This window comes from Prionailurus bengalensis, chromosome E4, assembly GCF_016509475.1.
Source record: "Prionailurus bengalensis isolate Pbe53 chromosome E4, Fcat_Pben_1.1_paternal_pri, whole genome shotgun sequence".
In the NCBI taxonomy this organism is placed as follows: domain Eukaryota; kingdom Metazoa; phylum Chordata; class Mammalia; order Carnivora; family Felidae; genus Prionailurus; species Prionailurus bengalensis.
In genome coordinates this window covers 524,771-549,111 of record NC_057360.1, presented here as the reverse complement: position 1 = coordinate 549,111, position 24,341 = coordinate 524,771, and the positions used below count along the sequence as shown (strand labels likewise).

The window sequence follows — 24,341 nt, the reverse complement described above, 5'->3', positions numbered from 1 at the left end:
TGGGGGACAGGGGAGGAGGGACGGGGGACGAGCCCAAGTCGCAAGACCACCATGGGCCACAGTCCCTTCTCCTAGGGGTGGGGGCGGGGCCCACGTGCCGCAGACCATCGGGAACAGGTGTCTGTGTCATGGGGCCAGAGACCCGGTGGCCCCAGAGCTCTGTTTGGACTGGCTGGGCAGACAGGGCCGCACGGTGGTGGTGTGTGTGGGGGGGGGTAGTGCCTGAAGGAACTGTGCCCTGAGCCGTGCTCTTGAGATGTGCGACCCTTCTGTCCCTTGAGCGTCTCTGTGGACATCAGGGACATCCCAGCTGGACGCAGAGGACAGGAAGCAGCCGGAACCCTAGGGCCAGAGGGAGTCGGAGCCAGAGCAGACGCCAAGCGGCAGCCCCACCGTGTGGGCAGGAGCCCCAGTCCCCCCGCGACGCCTCTTGGTTCTACTCTTGCCTCTGCCCCTTTGGAGTCGCGTCGGGGACGAGACTGTCCCTTCGAGTGGACCACAGCGCAGGGCAGAGGCCGCGTGCGCAGACACCCACCTCGCCTGCCAGCTGTGCAAAGAGCCTTCTGAAGCCGTCGTCAATGTCGTCCTCGCTGGCATCGTTCTGGAAGGGGGGATACGGGAGCAGGTCAGAGCCAAGGAGGCGCCTCCCGTGGGCTTGAGACCAAGGGCAGTGTGAGGAATTAAGGGTGGATGAGAGAGGGATGGAAAGCCTGAGGGAGGGGTTAACAAGTCCTCACGGAGGCGTCTCCTCTAGCCCTCAACCAGGACGCCCTTCCTGACCTACACTAGTGGGGATCCAGAAGCAGAGCCCAGCCGGAATGTTCTAGAAGGTCTTTGACCATGGCCCCCTGGACTATTCACTCTCTCCCTGGGGACAGGGGACAGAGGAAGGGCCTTCCGTCATGTTGGCTGTGGTCTCCTTCCTGGACTTGGGATTTGTGGTGGTCAGGCCTCCCCTGGGACCCCCAAACCCTCGGGATTCACCACTATTTGAACAGCGACCCTTGGTGTTACCCTCGGGAGCCTCAGAAATCTCGTCACCCAGCGTTTTCATTTTACAGATGAGGAAACTGGGGCCCAGGAAAGGTGGCGACGAGAAGCCCGTGGTCCCGTGCGTGGGGGTGGGGTGGTCAAGGGCCACGCGCTGGCCGGTGCAGGTGCAGGGGGCGACCCTGGTTTCAAGCTGGGGGCACGAGGTCCTGGGGCCCCCTAGCGATGAGGGGGGCCCCTCTGGGTCCTGGGCAGTCGGGGGCAGAGCGGGCGAGTCCGGAGGTCACACACACCTCATCGAGGTCGGCCTCGATCTCGTCGTCGACCACCCTGGAAACAGAGGGAGACTGTGTTACCGGAAAGGAGGTGGGGGTGGGACGCACGTGGTGCCAAAACCAAGGCCGACGGCACGTGTGACTGTTAGGGCAGCGCAGGGCGGGGCGGGCAGGGTCACTGGACCGCAGCCCTGCACGGAGGAGGCGGAGGCGGGCAGGGACTTTCTTGCTCCTCGAGAAGCATGTGTGGGGACAGCAGACCCCGGCACCCGCTCTCCGATTCTGCGGCAATCTCTGTTACATAAACCTTCCACACCCGGGATCCGGCAAGGTCCCTGCTGCCTACGCGTCCTGCTCGGAGGCCGGGGTGTGGTCTCAGCTGAATCTCGGGCAGCTCGGGCGGCGCCCCGTGCTGTGTGCGGCGCTGGGCCCTTCTTGGGCCCCGGGACCCTCCACTGGTCCACCGAGGGCCCCGGCCGCTGTGCCCGCGGCTGGCCCGAGCCGGCCCATCGGACACACTGTCCTGGGTCTGATGGGAGCCCGTGGCACGAGGTAGAGGCAACACAGCACGTGCCGTGTCCCTGCCTCCCATCTGTTCAAAGCCCCCGTGTTCCTCCGTAAATCTCCTTTTGTTTAAGCCGCCGACGAGGATTACGTCTTCTGCAATCAGGTGCCCAACCCAATAGATGCGGCTGAGGCAGCGGCCGGCGGGGCAGGGGCCACCGGGAACCGAGCCATCCTGCCGAGGGGCCCTGGACCGCTGGGCCCAGTGACCACCGAGGCCGTCACTCGAGGGCCGCTGGACGGAAAGGATTATACGGTGCGGCCCGGCTTCTCCCTGTGAGGTGCCTGGGTTCAGCCGTCCAACCCGTGTCGTCACGGCGAACGTGACAGCTCGATCTTTCGGAGACGCAGCTGCCACGGCAGATTCTGCGCTAGGCTCCACAGCCGCCCTTTCTAACCGCGAATACCCCGCGTGGCTCATTTCTTTGCTCGCTGGAAAGTAACGCTGAGGTCCTTCCAGCTGCGACCTGGAAGCGGGCGGGTGTCGCAGAGCAGAAACTCGGAGGGAGGGCGCCGCGCTCCAGGGGCCGGGGCCGGGGCCGGGGGGCGGGGGGCCGGGAGGAGGGCGGGAGCACCTACTGGTAGTCGGCCTTCTTCTCGGAAAAGACCCGGACGCAGAAGTCCCCGTCCTTGTTGGGCTCGAAGGTGGACGGCACCAGGATGTACTCCCCAGGCGGCAGCTTGAACCGGTTCAGCACCTCCCGCAGGTTGATGAAGGTGTCGGACCGCTCCCTCGCCCGGTGCGTCAGGAAGAAGTTTCTGCTGAGGTGGATGTTAGTCTGTCCAGCCATCTGAGGGACAAACAGAAACAGAAGGGAGTAGACGGCAGAGAGAGCCCCAAATCCGCATTGTTTTCGCTCACGGAGAAGGCGACGGTGCCCGTCGTTCCAGATCAAACGCAAACTTCCCGCCCACGAGAACAAATGTCCACGGAGGGGCTGAGGGCACGTGCGGCGGGGGTCCCGCGCGCACCCAGCTCTGCAGAGACCCCATCTGCACACGGAGGGGCTCGGCCGTGAGGCCCCCCGCAGGAGTCGGATCAGTGCTGTGTGGTGTGTGACATGTGAACAAAAGTCGGGCCGGGGCCGGGCCAGGAAGGCAGGTGTGGCCGGTGTGGCCGGGCTGGCCGCCGCGAGGCCGGAACTCACCAGAGGGATCCGGAGAAGCCCAGCTTGCCCCGACGGCACTGCCCGGCCCGACAGTGTGTACCACTAGGGTGGAGGGGGGCACCCCGCGTGGCCACTGGATCAGCCGCGGCCTTTATGGACCCACACGGCTGCCGTACTTCCCGCCAGTCCTGCTAATGCCAGCCGTGAGCCTACTACGCGCTCTCACGCCATTCACCTCATCGCTATGGTCCCTCCAGGTGGGCGGTGGGCCAAGTTTTATTGAAAAAGAAACGGAGAGGGACGCCTGGGGGGCTCAGTCGGTTAAGCGTCCTATTTCGGCTCAGGTCGTGATCTCGCTGTGCATGAATTCGAGCCCTACGTCGGGCTCTGTGCCGACAGCTCAGAGCCTGGCGCCTGCTTGGGACTCTGTGCCTCCCTCTCTCTCTGCTTCCCCTGCTCATGCTCTCTTTCAGAAATAAATAATAAAACATTTAAAACATTTAAAAAAAAAAAAAAAAAAAGAAAAAGAAACCGAGGTCCAGAGAGGACCCATAACTTGTTTGAGGTCACACGGCCTGCAAATGGCAGGGCTGGGGCGTGGATCCAGGCCCCTGGGTTCCCACATCATCTTAGGCACAGACAGTCCTGGGGCTCACCTTTCCCTTCAGGCTTGTTTTAGGGGGAACTGCAGGACTCCGCGGAGAGCCTCCTGCGTCCCAGACCACACGTCGTCCACCCAGAGCTGACCCGTGCCCCGCAGGGACTCCCCAGAGACCTGGCCCTGAGCTCGGCCCAGCAGGCCCTGGACCTGAGCAACCTCCCCAGGGTGCCCCCAGCCACCAGCCCTGCCCAGGCCTCCCGGGACCCCCCAAGCCAGCAGTCGGGGCCTTGCGCCTGGTGGTGAACACGAGCCAGCGTCTCCCAGACGTACCTCCTCCGGCACCTGCAGGCACAAAGGAGAGCACACTTCAGATTCCCGGAAGCTGTACGAGGTCACCCCCGTGATGGGCTGCGGCCCCCCGTCCCCTGCAGCTCTAGCAACGTGAAGTGACTCAGCACGGTAATTATTTTCCAAGGGGCCCCAACCGTTCCCACATGGAGGACAAACCTTGTGACCCAGCAACAATGTGGCTGAGCCCTTAGCGCCATTGCTAATTTATGGAGCATAAAACCGGGGCACGGAGCCGTGAAACGCCCGGCTGAGGTCTCCCCGCCCCCAACTCGAGGGTGCCCGCTGGGCCGGGAGCCAGCAGGCGTCACACCCAGCCCGTGTGTCCTTGGGCAAGTCAGCTCCCTCTGTTGCCAAAGTTTCCTTGTCTCTAAAGGGGACCAAGTGACCCCCCCGTGCTCCCCGGCTCCAGAGCCCAGGACCGGCTTTGTACACCCATGAGGCGGGGGGTGGGCTCTGCGTCACGTCCCGTTGGCATTTTCCCTGGGGTCGCTTTGTCCCAGAGCAGAAGTCCTCAGCTCCCGTTTCAGAGGCCGAGGGGCTCAGAGTTCATGTGCACGCCTGCCGCGACGGCAGGTGACCCACCCTACAGGCGGGGTCCTGTTACGGGCGCCTCGTTGCCAGTGATGAGTGAGCGTCTGACCTCTGACCTCTACCAGCAGCATGCTGCCCTCCCCACCACGGCGGTTTCCCTGAATGTGGGGACCGCCCCTCCTCATCCGGCTCTGGGCCGTGCTGCAGGGAGGAGTGGGGCGGGCACGGTGGGGGGCAGAGCCCGGCCTTGCTTTGACTTGGTTGGAAATGAAGCCCCTGCGGGCGGCACAGAGCTCGCGTTCCGGGTCCTGAGCTGGTCCCAGCCGGACGCTGGAGCGGTTCCTGCCCGAGGTGTCCCCTGTGGGGGCTCTGTTCTAGGCCTGGAGGTCGGCGGGCCAAGCAGAGCACCAGGCCTGGTTGGGGGGGTGTCTCAGAAGAGGCGGGAGGCCTCTAAAAAGAGTAGACTATCCCCAAAGCGGCTGTGGGGCCTAGGCAAGCCCTAGGCACCTCCGGGGACACGGACCAGCTGCAGGGACCTCGGGGCGTCTCCTTGCGCCGGCCCGGCCCGGCCGCCACGTCTCGCACACAGAGTTTTGCTGCAAAAGCCCTGCTTTCCCTGGCCCGGCCTCCCGACGGGGCCCCAGGGCCCACCGTGCCTGTGGGGAGGGCCGTCCCCCGGGGCTGAGAGCAGGGAAGGAGGCGGCCCGTGCTGCCCCCACCTCATAGATGCCGAAGCCGATGGTGTGCATGTCCTCCCCCATCTTCCTCTGTCGCCGCCGGTGCTTCTGGATGAGGCCCACCAGGAAGGTGCACCCGCTCTCGCCGTCCTCCTGGTCCTCGTCCTCCTCCTCCAGCTTGATCAGGTACTGAGGGTTCATCCAGAACGTGTCTGCGGCCGGAGAGGGGCCGGGTCACTGAGGACTCGGGGCCGCCCCTGTCCCCGCAGGTGCGCACGGGGAGGGGGAGGGAGCCCCATAAAGACGGGTGGGCAGGTGGGCGGGCGCTGGGGGGCTGTGGACAGAGCCGGCCGGCACTTGCCTGGGGACCACGGGGACCCACGTCAGAAACTCCCTCGCACGGTTCTCTCGCCCGCCCTCAGGCTGGCTCATCTTTGTCAGTCGGGAACAGGGTGTTAGGGCTGAGCCCCTGCGGCCCCTGTCCCGCCCCAGGCCCAGCTGGCCGGGCTGGGGCACTGTGGGGGCACACGCTCCCGCGCGCCCTCTGTGAACCCCGAGGCAGGAACATCCTGTGCAAATTCCCGCCTCTTCTTCTGTGTCCCGTGGTCCACCCCAGGGTGTGTCTGCCCCCCCCTCCCCCGCCCCGTTCCAAAGTCCATTTATGGAAGGACCGGAGACTCGTTCACGTCTGAGAACAACTCCCCTCGCCCACCTAACAGGATAAACTCTTTGTTGGGGAAGTAAAGGCATCATCTGGTGCAGGGGTCAGCAAACTACAGCTCGGAGGGCCCCTGGCCGCCTGTTTCCGTAAATAAAGCTTTATGACAACACGGCCATGTTGTTGAAGGCCTGGCGGCCTTCGGGTGACGGCGGCGGAGCTGACAGAAAAGCGGTAGAAACTGACGCTCACCAAGCCCCAGATGTTTCCCATCTGGCCCCTGAGAGATCTGCCGGCCCCGCATCCAGCGAGCGGCTTGTCGGGGGCAGACGGCCTCCCCAGCACCTCTGGGACCGCCACTTGGTGGCTGGAGGGGAAGGACTGGAAGCACCAGAACTCGAGGTCCCACCACCTGTCCGTGGCCCGGGATGCCACGGGAGCCCCAGTCTCCCCATCAGTGGAGGATCGGCACACGACCATCACGTGGCCTCCACGGTCAGACTGCCTGCGTCACGTCCCCGTGAGGGGTACCGTGAGGTCACTTAACCTCTCCAAGCGGTGGTCCCCTCGCCTTGAAGATGAAGAGGACAGCAGTGTGCCCGCTGTGGAGGCTCGTGAGGACGGAGGGGGACAAACACACATAAACCACTTGGGACGGTCCCCAGGCCCGATGTGTCATATCACACCGACTCAATTGCTGCGGCTCGGGGGGAGGGGGGCCCTGGGCCACAAGGCAGAGGGTCGGGGGTCAACGAGGGAGGGACCGGGGACCCCGTCTGAGCCGGGCCCGAGTGCGCAAGAGGGCTGCGGGCGACGGTTGGGGCCCGGGTGTGCAGCGGCCCCGTGGGCGAGGTCCCTGCAGGGCGGGGCTGCCTGGGCTTCACGTGGACGAAGTGGCCCGTGGGCCTGAGCTGGGACCACGCTCGGCCTCACGGGGTGTGGTGGGGGCCACGGCACAGGGGAACCTAGGGCTGGGGAGGCCGCGTGTGGGGTGTGGCCGGGCAGGGGCCAGGCGAGCGCGGACGAGGGCCCGGCGGGCGGCCTTACTCGGGTAGTTCCTGCAGCCTCCCGCGGTGGAGCCCCGCCTCCAGGTCCCGTCCACCTTGGTGAGCTTCCACTTCTTGTAGGACTCACTGGTGAGGGTGTCGGGGGTCAGGTTGCAAATCTCCAGGCGGGAATAGTGCCTCAGAAAGTCACCGAACGACATCCTGGCGGAGGCAGGGCAAGGGCGCCCCGGTCACGGGAGGGCACGCTGCCGAACCCTGACCTTCCGCCCAAGGCCAGCCCAGGAACCGGTGAGGGCCGGCAGAGCGGCCAGCAGGCGCGGATTCCAGCTCTTTCCCGCTGGGTCGCGTTGGGCACTGCCCACCAGTGAACCCGCGGGCCCAGCCCTGCTCTCGAAAGGCCTGGTTCTCGAGTGTGGGGACAACTCGGAACTGGTTGGGAGAACGGCCCCGTCCTTCCGGTTTCTGTCGGGATCTGGACATGCCTGCAGGACTCCCTCCTGCTTTCTGAGGGGTTGTGCCACCCCCTTGTTGAGAGGGACGAATGGTTCCATTCAGGGTCTTACGGTGAATTTGAAACGATGGGAGCAGATCCCACAGCCCCCGTCTCCTTAATGTCCCGCTGCCGCCCACCGGCAGACCCCTCCAGCAAGCTTACCAGAACTCTCCGTCTTCGTGCCGTCTGGTCAGCCTCTCCCTCACCTCTGGGTCGACGCTGTTCCAGTTGGGGCAGCTGGAAAACCACGTGATGGGAGGGCGTTAGCACCAGTGCCGGCGAGGATGTGTCCCCAGAACCCCAGTGGAGGCCCTGGGGACACACTCGAGGGCCAGGAGCCGCAGGGACAGAGGGGGTGAGGCCAGATGTCGCCCTGGACGGTGGCGGGAAGAAGACAGCCAATCCGGGGGGAGACGGGGCGGCATTGGCGGCCAGGACCAGACAGCCCCGTTTTAACGGGAACAGAAAATCCAAGGTGTCGCTGACCTGCAGGCACCTGGCCTGACCTGGCCGCAGCCCCGCTGTGGCGCCTGCCCGGGAACCTGTGTTCTCCCCCGGGGCCCGCCAGCGGGGACGCTGAGCCAGGGAGGCGTGGACCTCGAGCTCACGGCAGGAGCGCCGGCTTGGACGAGGGCGCCAGACGGCTGGGATGTGCTGGTGGCCCCTAGAGGGGCACCTGCCTGAGGGTGCCCGGCCCTGTGACCCCGGGGCCCTGCTCCTGCACAGCCGCCTGCCTCCGGCCTCCCCCCGCCCGCAGCCTCCTCTCCTCACTTGTCATTCCACCGGCCCGTCCACTCCACCTCTCCCCAGGGGTTTCGGATGCGGATCAGCTTCTGCAGGCTCCCCCCACTCTCCACCTGCAGACGGGGCACAGGGAGGGGCAGGGGGGACGCTGAGCTCCAGCCGGGCCTGGACGCGCTCGGGCCCAAGGCCCCTTCTCCACGAGCCAGGAGGGGTGGGGTCCATGTTACAAGGGGGTCAGAAAAGGGAGAAGGGCTGGACCCCAGACCCCTCCAGGGGCCGGCTGTGGGAGGACCCGGGTCTTTGACCCCGAACCTCAGCTTCACTGTGCTGTGGTCTCGGGAGCCCCCGGCGCCTCCCGACCTGTCGCAGAAACAAGGTGCTGAGAAGCAGGTGCGCCGCCTGGATCTCCAGTGAATCCCGGGGGGGGGGGGGGGGGGGCGTGTTTCTACGAAGGGTGTTTTGTAGCAGCTGGGAACACGTAACATGAACCCTGTGTCAGATGCCGCTGCCGGGTGGATGTTTATTTTCGTTGGCGTGGGAACGGAGATGGCATTACGTGACAGAGTGTCCTCACTCGCGGGAGGTGGCCGTGGAAGTATTCGGGGGCAGAGCGTGATGGCGTCTGACACTTCCTCCCATGCGCCTCGGAAAGCAGCACAGGGAGGGAGGACGTGTGCAGAGCCCCAGGTGTCGAGTCTGGGGAAACCGCACTGGGGCGGGCATCAAACTGTTCTTGCAACAAGTCCACAGACTTGAACTTTTTCAAAATAAAACAACGGATGCGTGGGGGGTGGTGGACGGAGAATAGAATAAAAGTCCCGGGTTTAAAAGAAACGGAGCCCCGGACAAGTCAGACGACATGGGGTTTGTACGTGGCAGTGGGGCTGTCCTGTTTCTAGTGACGCTGCGTGGGCAGATGGGGACTGCGGGCAGACGGGGACCCGGGCAGTGGGGGCCCGCGGGCAGACGGGGGGCCACGGGCAGCGGGCGTCCGGGCAGTGGGGGCCACGGGCAGACGGGGGACCGCGGGCAGCGGGGGTCGGTGGGCAGACGGGGACCCGGGCAGTGGGGGCCACGGGCAGACAGGGGACCATGGGCAGCGGGTGCCACGGCAGACGGGGGACCGCGGGCAGCGGGGGTCGGTGGGCAGACGGGGACCGCGGGCAGGGGAACAGCCCTATGGTGTGTGTCATCACGGCCTCCAGCTTGGGGGTACGGAGGGGCGGGGGTTTAGGAGAAGTTGCCCAGGCCGCTGGCCAGAGGCCGTCCGATCTGAACAGGAATTTGGGCGCTAACATTGTTGTGACGTCAGACGCAAAAGCACTCTGAAGGGTCTACACCACTCTGCGCGTGCAGTAGCCGGTCCCGGGGGCAAAGTGAGTCTAAACAAGCACAGTGGGAGGGTGGGACCCGGCCGAGAGGGGACACCAGCCGGCCGCCCCACCCAGGCTCCCTCGGCTTCAGGGATCTGAGGCCTGGCGGCCGGGCCGCGGGAATGAGGCCGCCCCCCTCCTCCTGGTGACCACCCGCCCAGCCAAGCCGACCGCCGCGTCAGGGACACGACACCCGCCCCCGAAAACCCCGGCCGCCTCACCTCCTCCGCCCCGGTGACTGAGTACGCGTGCCCCTTCACCAGCTTCTGGAAGGTGATGGCCTCCGAGTCCGCCATGCTGGTGATCTGGAGACGGGGGAGGAATCAGGTGGACGCAGCGGCCTCGCCCTCACCCCTGCTCCCTCCAGTCCCTCCACCAAACCCCCGGCCCCCGGGCCTGGGGGAGGACAACCTCCCGGCTGCCCGTGGACGGAGCGGGCCTGGGGAGCCCAGCGGACGGGCGCTCACGGCCCTCTGCAGGGGGCACGGGAGAGGGCACGCCCTCAGGGTGCTGGAGGCCCTGGTGGCCCAGCCCGCTGCTCCCAGGAGGACAGCTGTTTGCCGTGGCTGCTGATGTGCCCCTGTTGTGTTAGAACCTCCTCAGCCCCCCCACCCCAACCACTGGGCGGAAGGGGGGCCGCTGTGTTGGTCACCAGGCAGAGGGGCCGAGAGGAGGGTCTTCTGCCCCAACACGGTGTGCGGGCGAAGTCAGGGTCCCTTCCACTTGGTGCAGCTCCGCGGACGCCTCCCCTCCCCCCACCCCCCGGCTGGATGGGGAGACGACTGACTCAAGAACTGCTTAGTGAGGCCAATTAGGTCTTCAAATTTGCTGGGTAGGAGTTTGTTGTCTAGCAAGTTGCCCAGAGACTTGGGCCCCGAGGGTGGGGGCTTCTCACGTCTGTCCCCGCGGGGAACAAGCCCACAGCAGCACCGGGCTCCAGAGTGGGCTCGGCCTGGAAGAGGCCTGGGGACGGGACGCAGGGCGACCCTGCCTTCCTCTGGGGGGCCGTGCGGCAAGGCCGCCATGAGATGTCCCTCCCGATGCCTCCTGCAGCCCCCCCAGGCCCCTGGGCCCCGAGGCAGCGCAGGGGAGGCTGCGGGGGGCAGGAGTCTGGACATGGTCCGGCCCCCGGGACCTGCCGAGGGGTGGGGGCCTCGGGGAACCTGTGGTCCAGGCTGGCCACGCCCTCGCCCACCAGCGGCCGGCAGACAGCCTGGCGGTGGCCACCCATCCAGGTGATGCGCACGCCGTGCTGAAGGGGCTGGGCTCCCAACGGCCAGAGCAGGCAGGGAGGGGCCCGGACTCACGTCGATGGAGCAGCCCAGGAGGGAGCCTTTCTGCAGAGCCTTCTGGATGATCTTGAACAGGTTGGGAGGGGCCTTCCTCAGCTCGTACCACTCGGCGATGCCCCCGGTGAAGTCCTCGAAGCCCTCCGTGGTGGCGCCACCCGAGAGCGCCTCATAGCAGCCGTTGACCCTGAGGGGAGACGGAAGCCGCTGCCCCTGTGTCCCCCGCTGCCCCCGGCCTCCCTTGCGGGCAGCTCCAGGGGCCCTCCGCTCGGACTCCCCCCCACGTGGCCGCCCGAAAATCTCCTAGAACCTCGGGGGTGGAAGGTCCGGCCTCCCACACGGACTGTCTGTCTGTCCTGACGGCGAGGACAGCCTGCTCAGGGGCTGTTGGGCATCTACAGCTCAACACAGGCCACAGGGCAGTGACGAGAGCACCTCTACGCACAGAGCGCCCCACGCTGCACCTGACCGCCCTGTGGTGGCCCGCGGCTTCCGGCTGCGCCGTCTGGACCCACGACTGAGAAGCGGTTCTCCCAGCCGGCCGTGGGGACCCCGGCCCTCCTCCCCGCAGGGGCCGCAGGGGACGGGTCCCTCGCCTGTGGACTCCGCACCCTTGTGTCCTGCCTGCGGCGGGTACACACCGGCAGAAACCGTGCTGCCCCCGGCTGATGAAAATGTGACATGACCCGGCAGTGACCTGCGAGGGAAGCGGGTCCTTCCCGAGCCAGCCCTGGGCGCCACAGCCCGTCCCAGCGCACAGCGTCGGGAAGGGCCATCGCCGTCGGGGATCGGGGCGCGGCGCGGCCGGCAGCCCGCGAGCCCAGTTCTGGCCAAAGCGGTCCTTGTGTAGAACGGACTCCTGCTCGAGGTGGTCCTTGAACACCACCTGCTCTCCCCAGAAGCCGGGGCGGTCGGGGGGCAGGGTCGCTCACTTGGCGTAGGCCTTCTCCAGCAGGGCGCTCCAGAACTCGCTGCCCTCTGCCGAGTGCACGAACAGCAGCTCCCCGTCCTTGGTGGGCAGCCTGTCGTCCACGACCACGTCCACCCACTCGCCGTACTGCCAGAACTGCGGGCGCACAGACACGGGGGTGCTGGAGGGGGTGCTGGGGGGCAGCACGGGGACCCCGGGCCTCGGCGGCCCCTCGGCACAGGCTCCGCCAGCCCATCCCAGGAGGCGGGTCCTCGCTGAGGAACAGAGGGCACGGCCCACGTCCTTCCCTCTGAGCCCACCCCCCCCCCCCCCGCCATTCTTCCCCAGCTCGTGCTCTCCTTCACCAGCATCGAGGGAGCACGGCAAGCAGCACCTCGCCATTGTGTCCCTTTTCTAGAACTTGGGGATTCCTTCCTGAGCACCCTGCTCTACCTCCCTCCGCAGAAGTCCCTAGAGGTTCCCCGCTGCTATCCTCCCTGGGTCCCCGTCAGGGGCAGGCCAGGGAGTTCCTGCAGTCTCTCAAAGTCCTTTGTAGAACAGCGTGTCCTAGGAGTCGACAAACGCTGGGGTCTGATAAACTTGACCAAGCCAGGGGATCTGTTCCAGCGTCCAGGACCTGTTCCTAGCCCCCAGCACTTGTCCTTAGACACCAGGACCCATTCCTGGCCCCCAGCACCTGCCCTTAGCCCCTAGGACCTGTCCTTAGTCCCTAGGATCCATTCCTGTCCCCCAGCACCTGTCCTTAGCCCCCAGGACCTGTTCTTAGCCCCCAGAACCTGCCCTTAGCCCCTAGGACCTGCCATTAGTCCTTAGGACCCATTCCTGGCCCCCAGGACCTGTCCTTAGTCCCCAGGACCCATTCCTGGCCCCCAGGACCTGTCCTTAGTCCCCAGGACCCATTCCTGGCCCCCAGCACCTGTCCTTAGCCCCCCAGGACCCATTCCTGGCCCCCAGGACCTATCTTTAGTCCCCAGCACTGTCCTTAGCCCCCAGGACCTTTCCTTAGTCCCTAGGACCCATTCCTGGCCCCCAGGACCTGTCCTTAGTCCCCAGGACCTGTCCTTAGCCCCCAGCACCTGCCCTTAGCTCCCAGGACCTGCCATTAGTCCTTAGGACCCATTCCTGGCCCCCAGGACCTGTCCTTAGCCCCTAGGGCCCATTCCTGGCCCCCAGCACCTGTCCTTAGCCCCCAGGACCCATTCCTGGCCCCCAGGACTGTCCTTGGTCCCCAGGACTGTCCTTAGCCCCCCAGGACCTGTCCTTAGTCCCCAGCACTGTCCTTAGCCCCCAGCACCTGCTGAGAGAAACTTGAGCCACCTGCTAAGTCACCTGGAAGTGGAAGATCCCAGCATAGTTTTCCTGGAAACTCTGGTTTAGGGGGACAACTCGGGCCAGGATCTCTTCGTTCAAGGTGAGGGAAGCGATGGCCGCCAGCAGCCAGCAGTCACCTGTGAACACAGCACAGAGCTCCAAGCAGGGGTCTCAGTACCAGGAGGACATCAGACACCATGTGCCCCCTCTGGGAGCTTGAAGCCAAGGACGGGCCGGTGTGGACAGTCCCCACTGGGGGGCAGTTTGGAGGGGGGAAGCCCTCCCAGCCCGGCCCCCGCCCCGGCCCCCTCTGGTGTGAGGACGCAGACGCTTGTGGGAGCGCGGGACTCACCGCTGGGCTTGGGCAGCAGAGGACAGGGCAGCGGGGGGAGACAGAGGGACGGGGTCGGGTGGGGAGGCGGGGCTGGCAGGTCGTGAGTGGGGCAGGTGTGGGTGCCTGGCTGGAGCGGGCGCGGGGGCCGAGGGCACATGGCAGTCACTTCTGGGGCGTGGGAGGGCACCGTGCGGGACACGAGAGTGGGGACGGTGGGGCGGGCCTCCTGTGGCCCACGGGTGACCGAGGCGCCACGGGAGCACGTGCGCGAGCTGCCACACACCCGGCACCCGTGGCAGGTGCTCGACACACAAGCACTGTGACCGTCCTACGTGGTCGGCTGTGACAGTGCGTGGTGGGGGCTCACATTCTGCCCCCAAAGGCCGCGGCCGGCTGACCCTCCTCCTACAGGCGTGGGCGTGCTCCTGCCCCCTCCCAGGACAGTAACAGGAGCAGCCTGGGAGGGGGGTTCGGGCTGGACAGTGACAGGAGCAGCCCGCGGAGAATGCGCCCTGACGGTTCTTCGACGAGACTCTCCCGCTGGCGCTCGGAAGTGACGGTGTGCCAGCGGCTCTGCAGGGAGTGTCCGCCACCAACGGGAGGCAAATGCATCCTCTTGCTCCTTCGGGTGGCAGTGTGGGGGCGCTGGGGACCTCGTGGCCACCGCTCTCCTCCTGGGAGCCCGCGTCCCTCTGAGACCCCAGCTGCCCTGCACGCTCAGTCTGCGAGGTGTTGGCAGTGCAGACCCTGCCCCGATTCCAGGAGGCGGCCCGGCTGAGGGGGTCGGCTCGGGAAACGTGCCTTGACCTTCACTGGTGCGTCAGCGAGAGTGGACAGGTGCCCCGTGAGTCTGCTCAGTGACGTACAGTCCGCTGCTGCTGTGGGACGGGCAGTCTGAGAACCAGGCCAACTCGGAGGAAGAGGGGCCGGGGATGGAAAGTCCTGCCAGCAGCCCTGCAGACCCTGGATCAAGCCGTACCTGCAGCCCGACCTGCCTTGGACTTTCCTGGCACATGAGTTGATCACCCCCGTTTCCCTGATCACCAGGGCAGCTGAGACCCTCCTATGTGCCGGCCACTCCCCAGGAGCTGCAGGGCCATTGCCACATCTGTGGCAGCCTGGACGTGCCTGTGACGCTCACTCTTCTTGAGTGAGCGTGAGATTTTCTGGGACTCTCCGCGGTGCTTGAATTGGGTCTGTCGACACGTGGAGGCCAGACGGGCTCGTGGACAGCAGGGGCCCACGTGTGGGGAGTCCAGGGACCGAAGCCAGAGCTCCCACATTTCCCGCACAGCCCCCTCGAGTCCCTGAGCCCCCTTAGATGAGCCGCCGGGTCTGTGCGACTGGGGACTCAGGGTGGCCGCTGGGCCCCGAGGGGCAGGGCCGCTCAGAGGTCCCGGCTGACAGCGCTCTGTTCTGGGCCGTGACTGGGTGCAGGGAGGAGACTGGCTCCAGGTGACCGTGCTGCCTTTTGGTGTCTGTAGCCTGACATCTAGGTCAGTGCTGACCACATACCCAGCTCAGATTACCGCTCGCCACCAGATCTGGAGGCTCTTGCCACATCCCGGGAATCAGTGGCCGTGTTCCGTGGCTTCTGGTTTTCTTCCTCCAGGTCTCCCCTGGCCACCCTGCGGGGGGAGCAAGGCCCCAGTGCCCCCTGCCCTCTGGAGACAGCGCTCTTATGCCGGGCTATTCCAATCTAGCTGGTCTCCTCCGGAAGGGCGTGTCAACCCAGAGTGTTTTCTGGACGGCAGACCTGCGGCTTTAAGAGGCCGACTTCCTTGCTTCAGGTCACACGTCTGGAAGGTCCCAGAAGATTCCGCAAGGGGCAGAGAGGCTCCCCTTCCAGCTCAGGCTCTTAACAGCAGTGAGCAGCGAGCGCAGTCAGCATTCTGGATCAGTGCAGTTTACGGAGAACTCGCTGCACCGTTTATGTGTAAGTCTTACGGGGCGATTACCCATGTTAGCGTCACCTTTTGGGGATGAAGAAACCGAAGCTCGGGGGCCTGTATACCAGACAGCCAGCCGGTCTCGAAAGCAAATCCTCTAAATCAAATCCCAGGTTTTGTTTAAAACCCGAGCCTTGCCAGAGATTTCTTTTGGTTAAGAGGGTCTGATTCCTTTAATGCAGGAGAGACCACAATAGAAATACCCAACCGCAGCCTAAACTTAAAACTATGGGGTAACAAGCCAGCAGCTCCCTGAAATCCTATATCGTATCTTAACACCTGACACCATGCGCCCGTGAGATCCTGAAATGCGTCGCCTGCCCGCTGCAGCGTAAGTCACGAAGGCCACGGGACGGTGGCCTGTCATGGCACCTTCCAGGCAACAGCACCAGGAGCACAGCAAACAGGAGGAAACAGGTCAGAGCATTTCACAGCTGAAGACCCGAAACGCCTCTCATCAGGGGACCCACTAGGGGACCCACGTGGGACCGGGACAGCGGAGTGGCCATCCAAAACATAAAAATCAAGTTCTAGCTCATCTTGTCACAGGAATACATTCTAAATGGAATAATGCTCACATTGTAAGTATGTATTTTAATACGTTATTGTCGTAGTTGATATGTCAATATGGTAAATCGAGCCATTTGTTTTAAGGTTTATTTATTTTTGAGAGAGAGACAGAGAGAGACAGAGCGTGAGAGGTGGAGGGGCAGAGAGAGAAGGAGTCACAGAATCCGAAGCAGGCTCCAGGCTCCGCACTGTCAGCACAGAGCCCGACGCGGGGCTCGAACTCACGAACTGTGAATCATGACCTGAGGTGAAGTCGATGCTCAACCGACTGAGCCACCCAGGCACCCCAACGAGCCATTTGTTTTATTTATATATTTATTGCCTATGTATTTATACCATATATTTAAAAAAAAATTTTAACGTTTGTTCATTTTTGAGTGAGACAGAGCGTAAGCGGGGAGGGGCAGAGAGAGAGGGAGACACAGAATCTGAAGCAGGCTCCGGGCTCTGACTGCCAGCACAGAGCCCGACATGGGGCTTGAACTCACAAACCTCGAGATCATGACCTGAGCTGAAGTAAGACGCTCAACCAACTGGACCACCCAGGCACCCCTACAAATACAATATTTTTATAAATCCATCGACATTCTGGAAAAGACAACAGGAGAATTCCAGTGAAGACATGTTATCGACTTGTAACCTGGAAGCCATAAGTTTTCTTTAAAGAGTTTTTGATTTTTTTAAGTAATCTCCACCTCCAACGTGGGGCTTGGACTCATGAACAAGAGCCATGCGCTCCAACAGAGCCAGCAGGTGCCCCTGAAGCCATAAACTTTTTATATGACACATTTAACGACGCTAAAGTAAAAAGAAAAAAGTCTACATGGTAAAAATATCATGATCAAGTCAAACTAAGAAAGTAACAAGGAAAAATATCTATTATTCAGATCCCAGACGAGACGTTATATAGAAAGATTTCTAGTAAATGACGAAATGAGAGCTCCATAGAAAAATGGACAAAGATATAAGCAGTTGACGGAGAAAGGAAAAACCAGTGTCTCAGCCATATTCAGGGCGCCTGGCCGGCTCAGTTGGTGGAGCAGTGGCTATTGATTTTGGGGTCGTGAGTTTGAGCCCCACACTGGGCACAGAGATCATTTAAAAAAATTTAAAAACCCCGAATGTTGAAGGGTGCTCCCATCACTCGTCATAAAAGAAATATAAAGGGAAGTTCCCCTGAACCACTTCCACCTCTCAGATCGCACAGTAAGGTCGTGTGGTCCCGGAGGGGCCGGGGGAGACCCACTCACACCTGTCCATGAGCAGTCACACCACGCGGAGTGCGTGCCCCCGAAATCCCAGGTGCAGGAGTCGTCCACGGACACGCTCACGTGAACCAAGGACGGTGATAAGTCATTTCCTAGAGCCCTGGTCATCCGTCCACAGAGCGGAACGACGATGTTCTCTGGGGACACAGACCAGCCTCCGAGAGGTCGCGTAAACCAGAGCAGGGCACAGAACATGCGTAGGACACGCCAGGAAAGGGAAAAAGGCAGGTGGGAGAGAAGGTGGGGGAGCGCCGTGGGTCCCTCTGTAAGTCCTGTCTTCACAAACTGAAGGTATTTCTGGATGACTGTTGTATGTGTCCTTTGACATAAACGCTAGGGACGTTTTGACGCCCTCAACGGATTAGCTGGTCATGTCATCCCTTAGAGTAAGGAGAAAAATAGCTTACTATCGTTCTTCTAAATGAAAATTATTTCCGGTCGAGGCCTCCCGTGAGAACTGGTCAACCGTCGGCAAGAACAGCTAATCAGTTCGCCTCCTCCTGGGCCCCCAACGTGTATTCTGTTGAGAAGTTACCAGGTATTCCTTGAGAAAGGGTTCCTGCGGTCAAGTGCATTTCCACAGGACGGGCAAAGCTAACCAGGTCAAGAGTGGAGGCTGCTTAGAGCTTTCCGGTAATTCTATGGGGTCAGGGGAGAGGGGTGCAATGCACTTCCCACGTCTCCGACCCTGGAACCTTCTGGCTTGCTTGGGGAGGGCGCGTCGGCTGCCGGCCCACCCGGGCAGGGTCCCTGGACCGGGCCCCTCAGAACCAGCTCCTCCTGGGGGTCCGGCGAGGCTCCCCCGTGGCAGTCTGGCATCGGCCCGAAAGGCAGGGGCCTCCTCCGGCAGCTAAGGTCCTTCTGACACCACCTGCGTCTTCTCTCTGGACGGTGACACCAACTTCTTTCTGGATCGTCTTTTCTTCACTGTTTTTCTCTACGGGGTTTACCGCGTGCACTACGGGGAGGGGTTGGGCCCCACTGAGGCGAGGCTTGTGCAAATGCTGGCACATTCCGTCCACTTGGTCTAAAGCTGTGACTCACCCTCTCATCCTGGGAGTCCGATGCCTGCCCCGGTCTGTGCAGCGCCCCGGCCGTGGGCAGGGACAAGTGTCAGAGCCGGGTCACTACGGGTCCTTGAACACGCTGGCTGCCGGCCACATCCATCATTAATGGAGCAGACAAGGCCGTGCCCGGAGGGCTAGACAGACTAGCCCTTCCCACATCCAGGTTCCCGCCCCCCGACACCCAGCTGAACCCCTGCCCGGCCTGTTCTGTTCTGGGAGACACTCGACTGGTACAGGCCCGAGAGGCCTCTCTGGCCCGCTTCCTGCCCTAGAAGCCCGCCCAGGTGCCCCAACAGCCCGGGCTCAGTCAGGCAGGAGCTGCCCACAGGCGCCTGCACCCTCTTCCCGAACACAGCATAAGAGAGTCCTCGCCCTGCTCGGAGACCGGACCTGAGTAGCGCCCTGGAGAGCTTCCGGGGGTCCGAGGCCGGGCCGGGGGCGGCTGGAAGGCCAGCATTCTAGAAATCACCGGGGCAGGGTGCAGGGCCTCAAGGCTGACTTGTCCTTCACTTAGGTGGACAGAGACCCTCCCCTCCCCAGCAGGGACCTCTGGGTCCCCGCACAGGTGTGTGTGCTCCAGGCTGTGTGCGCACCTGTTCCCTCAAGCATCTGACCTCACCGGAACCTTCCGTCACCTTCCGTCGCCTGCCTTCACTGGAACCTTCCGTCACCTTCCATCACCTTCCGTCACTGGAACTTCCCTCACCTGCCCTCACTGGAACGTTCCTTCACCTTCCCTCACCTGCCCTCTCCGGAACCTTCCCTCACCTCTGTCACCCCTGGAGGCACCTGTGCAGACTCCGCCCTCCCTGGTTCCCATCTGGTTCTGGTTCTGGCTCTCGGCTGCCCTGTCTGCCCACTCTGCCCGGGTGTGTCCTTCCAGCGTGGCCCCCACACACCCTGTTCCACGCTGGGCCTTCAGGAACCCCCGACGGCCGGGGGGGGGGGGCGGGGACCCAGGTGGGACGAGCGCAGGATGCGGGCTAAGAAGACCTGGATTTGAAGCCCGCCCCGCTCGTGGTGTATGAACCCGGGGACATGTCTCCCTTTCTCTGACCCCAGGCTTTCTCGGCCATGCAGGCGGATAGGGAAGCTGGGGTCCACGGGGGGGCTTCAGAGATGAACCCCAAATGCTCTGCGTGAAGGTGAAATGTGAGCACACGCCTTCTTCTGGCGGAAGGACCGCAGACGGGAGATGTCTCTGAGGCCGGGGTCTGTGGCCCCAGAAGGGGTGACAGCTGACAATGGGGGTGGGGTTGGGGGGGCCCCTTACAGAACACAACCGCCCCTGCCCCTGCGGGTGGATGACCGTGTTCTCCGCATGTGACTTGCCGTGGGTTTTCAGAGGGATTTTTACCCACGAATTTTGTGCCTAAGGCAGAGAGACTTCCTGTACTCATTTATTCACGTGTCCGAGGACTATTTGGTGACCGTCTCTCGGGCCCACCCTCAGGCACCTGCTCCTGGGCCCCAGGGAACCCCCTCCCTCCTAACTTGCTTGGGAAAAGTGGGACTGGTTGTGTCTCTGGGTCCTTGGGCACAGCCGCCTCGCCCTCTGGACCCCGACAAAGGCTTGACTGTGTCCAGGGGGGCTCACCCGCCTCCAGGCACCCCCCATTCCCCACACAGGCCGCGCCCAGGACACGGCCTTCCCAGCCGCCTTATGAATGGTTCCTTCAAGGCCCTTCTGAAAAGGTGAATTCAGACACAGCCGTGTCAGTACATTTCCAGGGCTGTGCTCCCCGGGCCTTCGCCTTTGTCCTGAAGGGCAGCTTGGTGCACGACCGAGGTCACTTGAGGCCCCCTGCGGGACACGGACAGAGGTTACTAACACCTGCGGCTGCCGGGAGCTTCTCCCAGAGGGGAGCACGGTGATACTTCTGGGTGCTCCCTCTCTGCCCCTACCATCAGCCCTTCCCTCCGCAAGCAGGAAACTGAGGCACAGAGTCCAGGAGACGCTGGGCTTTTGTCCCTCGTCCCAGCTGTGGGTCCTCACGTCCCAGCACGGCTGCTGTGGCCTGTCCCCAGAGAACGGAAGATTCGTGAGGGCAGGGCCCGTGTCACTGTGAGCACATATGTGTCCGTGTCTGTGATGCACACATGCGGCACGCACACACACACACACGCGCACACACACGCACATACCAAAAACGAAGACCGAGGAAGCTCTTCATCTCCGACAGAGCAGACAGCCCAAGGCCAGCCCGCTGCCTCCAGGAAGCCCTCCCAGCCTCAGCACGCCCCACGCTTGCTTCTCTCAGGGCCTGTGGGACCTGCCTATGTGGTTCACCCCCAGGGGCGTGGTCACCAACTCCCCTCCCCCACCCCAGGGAATCCGTCTGGATGCATTTCTGACTGTCAGCTTTGGGTGGGGGGCTGGCGCATCTAGTGGGCGGTGGCACAGCCCCCACGAGCACCCGGCCCCCACCGTCCACGGCCTTGAGGCCGGGGAGCCCTGCCCTGACTCCCGTCCTGCTTGACCCGGGGCTCACTGCCTCAGTGTTTTTCCTTTGCTTTCCGTGGTGACGGCGACGTAAACACCAAACAGACCAAGATGCCAAGGCTGCTTCCGCCCACACTTGACCCTGCAGACATGCCTGTGGTTAACAGTGTCCAGCAGCTGGGAGGCCCCGCCCCCAGGTCACCCCGGAGCTTCTCCACAGGACGTGCACACCCTGCCAGGGGCCCAGGCTGAGGAGTCACCGGGGGCGTCCCTTCCGTGATGGTTTCATGCCGAGAGCGGCCCAGAAGAGGGTAGCCGCAAACCGGAATTCCCCCCACCCCAGTCGGCGCTCAATCACTTCTCATTTACGTCCACGGCTGTGGGGAGGGGACACCCCTCGGGTCCCCTCTTACTCCCACCTGTCAGCCCTGGTTAACCAGCTGGCAGCCAGCGGCCAGTGACCCCTCCCTTCCCCTGCTGGAGGAGGGCCCTAAAAGGAGGGGGGGGGAGCTGAAGACACAGCCCTGAAGTTCCCAGCCTCACTCTGCACTTGCCTGGATCAGGGACGCTCGCAAGGGAGGCCCTGCCGCCCAGACCAGGAGGAGGAAGCCACCAGGTGCCTGTTTCCTCTGCGGTCCCAGCTCGGGGACCCACGCCCCTCCTCCCCCGTCCCTGCTGCCCCCACGGCCCACAGCGGGGAGCACCTCACCTCCGGAGCCCCTGCGGGCCCTCGCAGCACAGAACGGGGACAGAGCCTCCGGTGGGGGGGCGGCCAAGTCACATGACAAAGCGGCCCACGAAGCACGGGTCCTTCCCTCTGATGCGGCCCCCCGGCCAGATGGAGAAACCGAGTCGCACGGCTACACGCGCCGCCCCCAGCCTCACCTGAGCTGCTCGTCCCCGAAGACAACCTCCAACCTGCAGCTTCTAAGGCCCATGCCACGCGCCCGTCGGCATTGCCTAGTGTCACCTCAGCCCCGTGGCGTTCGCGGATGAGGACAACGGAGGCCTGAAGACCCCGGGATTCGCCCAAAGCGAGAGCAGAGCGGCCGAGCCGAGGCCACGCTCTGCCTGACGCACACGCACGTGCTCACTCCTGACCCCGCTAGTCACACCTGTTGCGTGGCTCTGGGGGGGACGCACAGGCCTGTGGGGACCGTCCTGCCCGAGGGCAAGGGACGGGAGGCTGGACCCCGACACGGCCCGCTGCGCCACCCCCTGGATAGCTGCGACGCACACGAGGCTCCTGGCAGTTACACTTGGAAAATTAAACCCAGCTCCTCGCCTGCATTAGTCCCTCCTCAGGGGCTCCCAAGTGGCTCACGGCACAGAGTGCAGACACGGACCCCGTCCTTCAGCGTTGGCGTGCACCCGCTGGCCAGGCGCCGGACTCCGTGTGGACCACCCTCAGCCCGGAGCTCCCTCGCCCGCACTGCCGCTGCGTGGACACTGGTGGGGTGATCCGAGCCAGGCTCCTGGGACCGTGGAGCAGGACAAGGGCTGAGCCCCGTGGCGGGTGTGGGAGGGACTGGGGTCCGCCAGCAGAGGGTAGCATCCTCTCAGTGTCACAAGCAGCGGGACCTCAGGAAAAGGGATCCAAGGGAGCACCCCACAAAGGCCCAGTCACTGTGCCGGCAGGGGGCAGGGGAACCCCGTAAAGTCCTCTTGGGCACTCTGGGGCCTCCGCTGCAAGCGTGTGCAGCGAGGGGGCGGGAGGTCAGGAGCCCTGCTGTGTGGTGGGCCCGGCTGGGCAGCCAGGGCAGGACAGGGACCCCCACACCGGTCCCGCCAAACAGCAGGCCTAGTGCTCCAGACTTCCCGGCAGCAGGAAGGGATCTGGGAGCACACGGGGAGCAAGGCCCTGATGGAGCGTTTACAGCTGGCAGGGGGGCGGTGGGAGGAAATGACTCACGGGCGCCTCACATCTGCTCCGAGAGATGGGCGAAGGACGCGCCAGCCGAGAAGCACAAGGGAAGGCACTTACTTTCTCCATCAAAGCAGCTGACACTTAGTTCTTAGTCCTTTTTTTTTTTTTTTTTTGAGAGAGAGAGAGAGAGAGCTCGAGTGTGGGGGAGAGGCAGAGAGAGAGGGAGAGAGAGAGAGGAAGGGAGGGAGACAGACAGAGGGAATCCCAAGCAGGTTCCATGCTGTCAGCGTGGAGCCCAACTTGGGGCTCGAACCCATGAACCCTGAGATCATGACCTGAGCCAAAATCAAGACTCGGACACTTAACCGACTGAGCCCCCCCAGGAGCCCCAGTCCCAGTCTTTTTTGTTTTTAAACTGCATGCATTAGTTTTTAAAAAGGCACCTGCAAATGCAATACAGGGCGTCCTGCGACACCCTACAGCACCCTACAACGTCCTACAACATCCCTGCAAAGCAAGGAGAATCTGAACCTGCCACCCGGAAGAGCCAAGCTGACATGAGTCGACACGTCACGTGGTCGCCGAATGGGATCCCGGCACAGAGTCAGGACGTGAATCTAAAGCAAGTATAGACTTTGCTTAACTATGACGGATATTAACGTAACAAGCGCAGGGACCGTGAGGTGGGGGTGGGGGGAATGGAATTCTCTGCTATCTTCCCAATTCTTCTGTGAATCTAAAACTGCACTGAAAAATAAAGCCTATTACGTTTCTTAAAAGGCACCTATCATACGAATGACTTTTGAAAACTATCATTTAAATCATCTAGGGGCACCTGGGTGGCTCAGTCTGTTGGGCGTCCGACTTCGGCTCAGGTCATGATCTCGCGGTTCGTGGGTTCGAGCCCCGCGTCGGGCTCTGTGCTGACAGCTCGGGGCCTGGAGCCTGCTTCCGATTCTGTGTCCCCTTCTCTCTCTGTTCTTCCCCTGCTTGTGCTCTGTCTCTCTCTCTCTCTCTCTCTCTCTCAAAAATAAACATTAACAAAATTTATCTAAAACTGCTTTCCGATACTTACTAGTAGTCAAGTTTTGGGGGGGGTTGCATGTGTGTCTTCATCTCAGGGCATCTCTGAGGCCACACCATTTGCCCCGTTTCCCCCCATTTTTAGAAGAGACGGAGGTTCCGAGTGACGACGCGCCTACGATCTAAGAGGGGAGCCCTGGCTGCCACCTCTGTTCGTGTGACCAGATGCCGCTGCCGCGGCGGCCCCTTCCAGATGCTTCCGAGCCTGCTGGCACTTGGCGACAGTGACCGCCCCGTGCCCAGAGTCAGGGCGAGAGCTCCGTCAACCACATGTCACAGATGGTCATCGAACCAGGAGCCTCCGAGAGGAAGGCTAAGACAGCCAGACGGCGACACGGCGTGAGACAGCTTAGGAAGGACACGCCAGCAGGGGCGTTCTAAGCGGGCTTATCACACGCAGTTTTGTTTCCGTTCGATCCACTCCAGGGGCTTCACCCCAGGAACGTGAGCTCCGCCGGCTCCTTTCCAGAAGCCCGGTGCTATTTAAACAAGGCTTAAATCCTGCAACTGTTAGGTGCAATTTGGCCCTTAAGGTGTCCTAACACTCCGCGGGCCAGTGTGGGGTGCGGGCCGGTGTGGGGTGGGGGCCGGTGTGGAGGGGGGCCGGTGTGGGGTGCGGGCCATGTGTGGAGCGAGGGCCAGCTGCGTGTGACAGGCCAGGTGTGACAGCTGCCGTGTGTGTGTTCTGATCTCCCAAACCCCAGGGTTGGCCAAGGCTTCTGCCAACTTGCAGGCCTGTTACGTCCCATTGCTCGAGGAGAGGCTTCTATCTTCTAGCGGGGGGGGGGGGGGGGGGTGTGTGGAAAGGAACGAGGGGGGAGGATGGGGGAGGATTCCCACTAAGAATGTGCTCCGG

At 63.1% G+C, this 24,341-nt stretch overlaps 1 protein-coding gene across 1 annotated transcript in view; it reads right to left on the bottom strand.

The window, feature by feature from the left end:
- CAPN2 (calpain 2) overlaps nt 1-24,341 on the bottom strand; it is a 36,854-nt gene that overhangs the window by 7,019 nt on the left and 5,494 nt on the right. Inside the window, exons 3-14 of the mRNA XM_043568087.1 lie at nt 12,923-13,041; nt 11,595-11,728; nt 10,681-10,849; nt 9,595-9,678; nt 8,028-8,113; nt 7,419-7,493; nt 6,804-6,964; nt 5,141-5,310; nt 3,870-3,881; nt 2,409-2,620; nt 1,284-1,320; nt 536-601 (exon numbers count right to left, since the gene is read on the bottom strand). Coding sequence (XP_043424022.1) covers nt 536-601; nt 1,284-1,320; nt 2,409-2,620; nt 3,870-3,881; nt 5,141-5,310; nt 6,804-6,964; nt 7,419-7,493; nt 8,028-8,113; nt 9,595-9,678; nt 10,681-10,849; nt 11,595-11,728; nt 12,923-13,041 — 1,325 coding nt within the window. The remainder of the gene's footprint in view (nt 1-535; nt 602-1,283; nt 1,321-2,408; nt 2,621-3,869; nt 3,882-5,140; nt 5,311-6,803; nt 6,965-7,418; nt 7,494-8,027; nt 8,114-9,594; nt 9,679-10,680; nt 10,850-11,594; nt 11,729-12,922; nt 13,042-24,341) is intronic.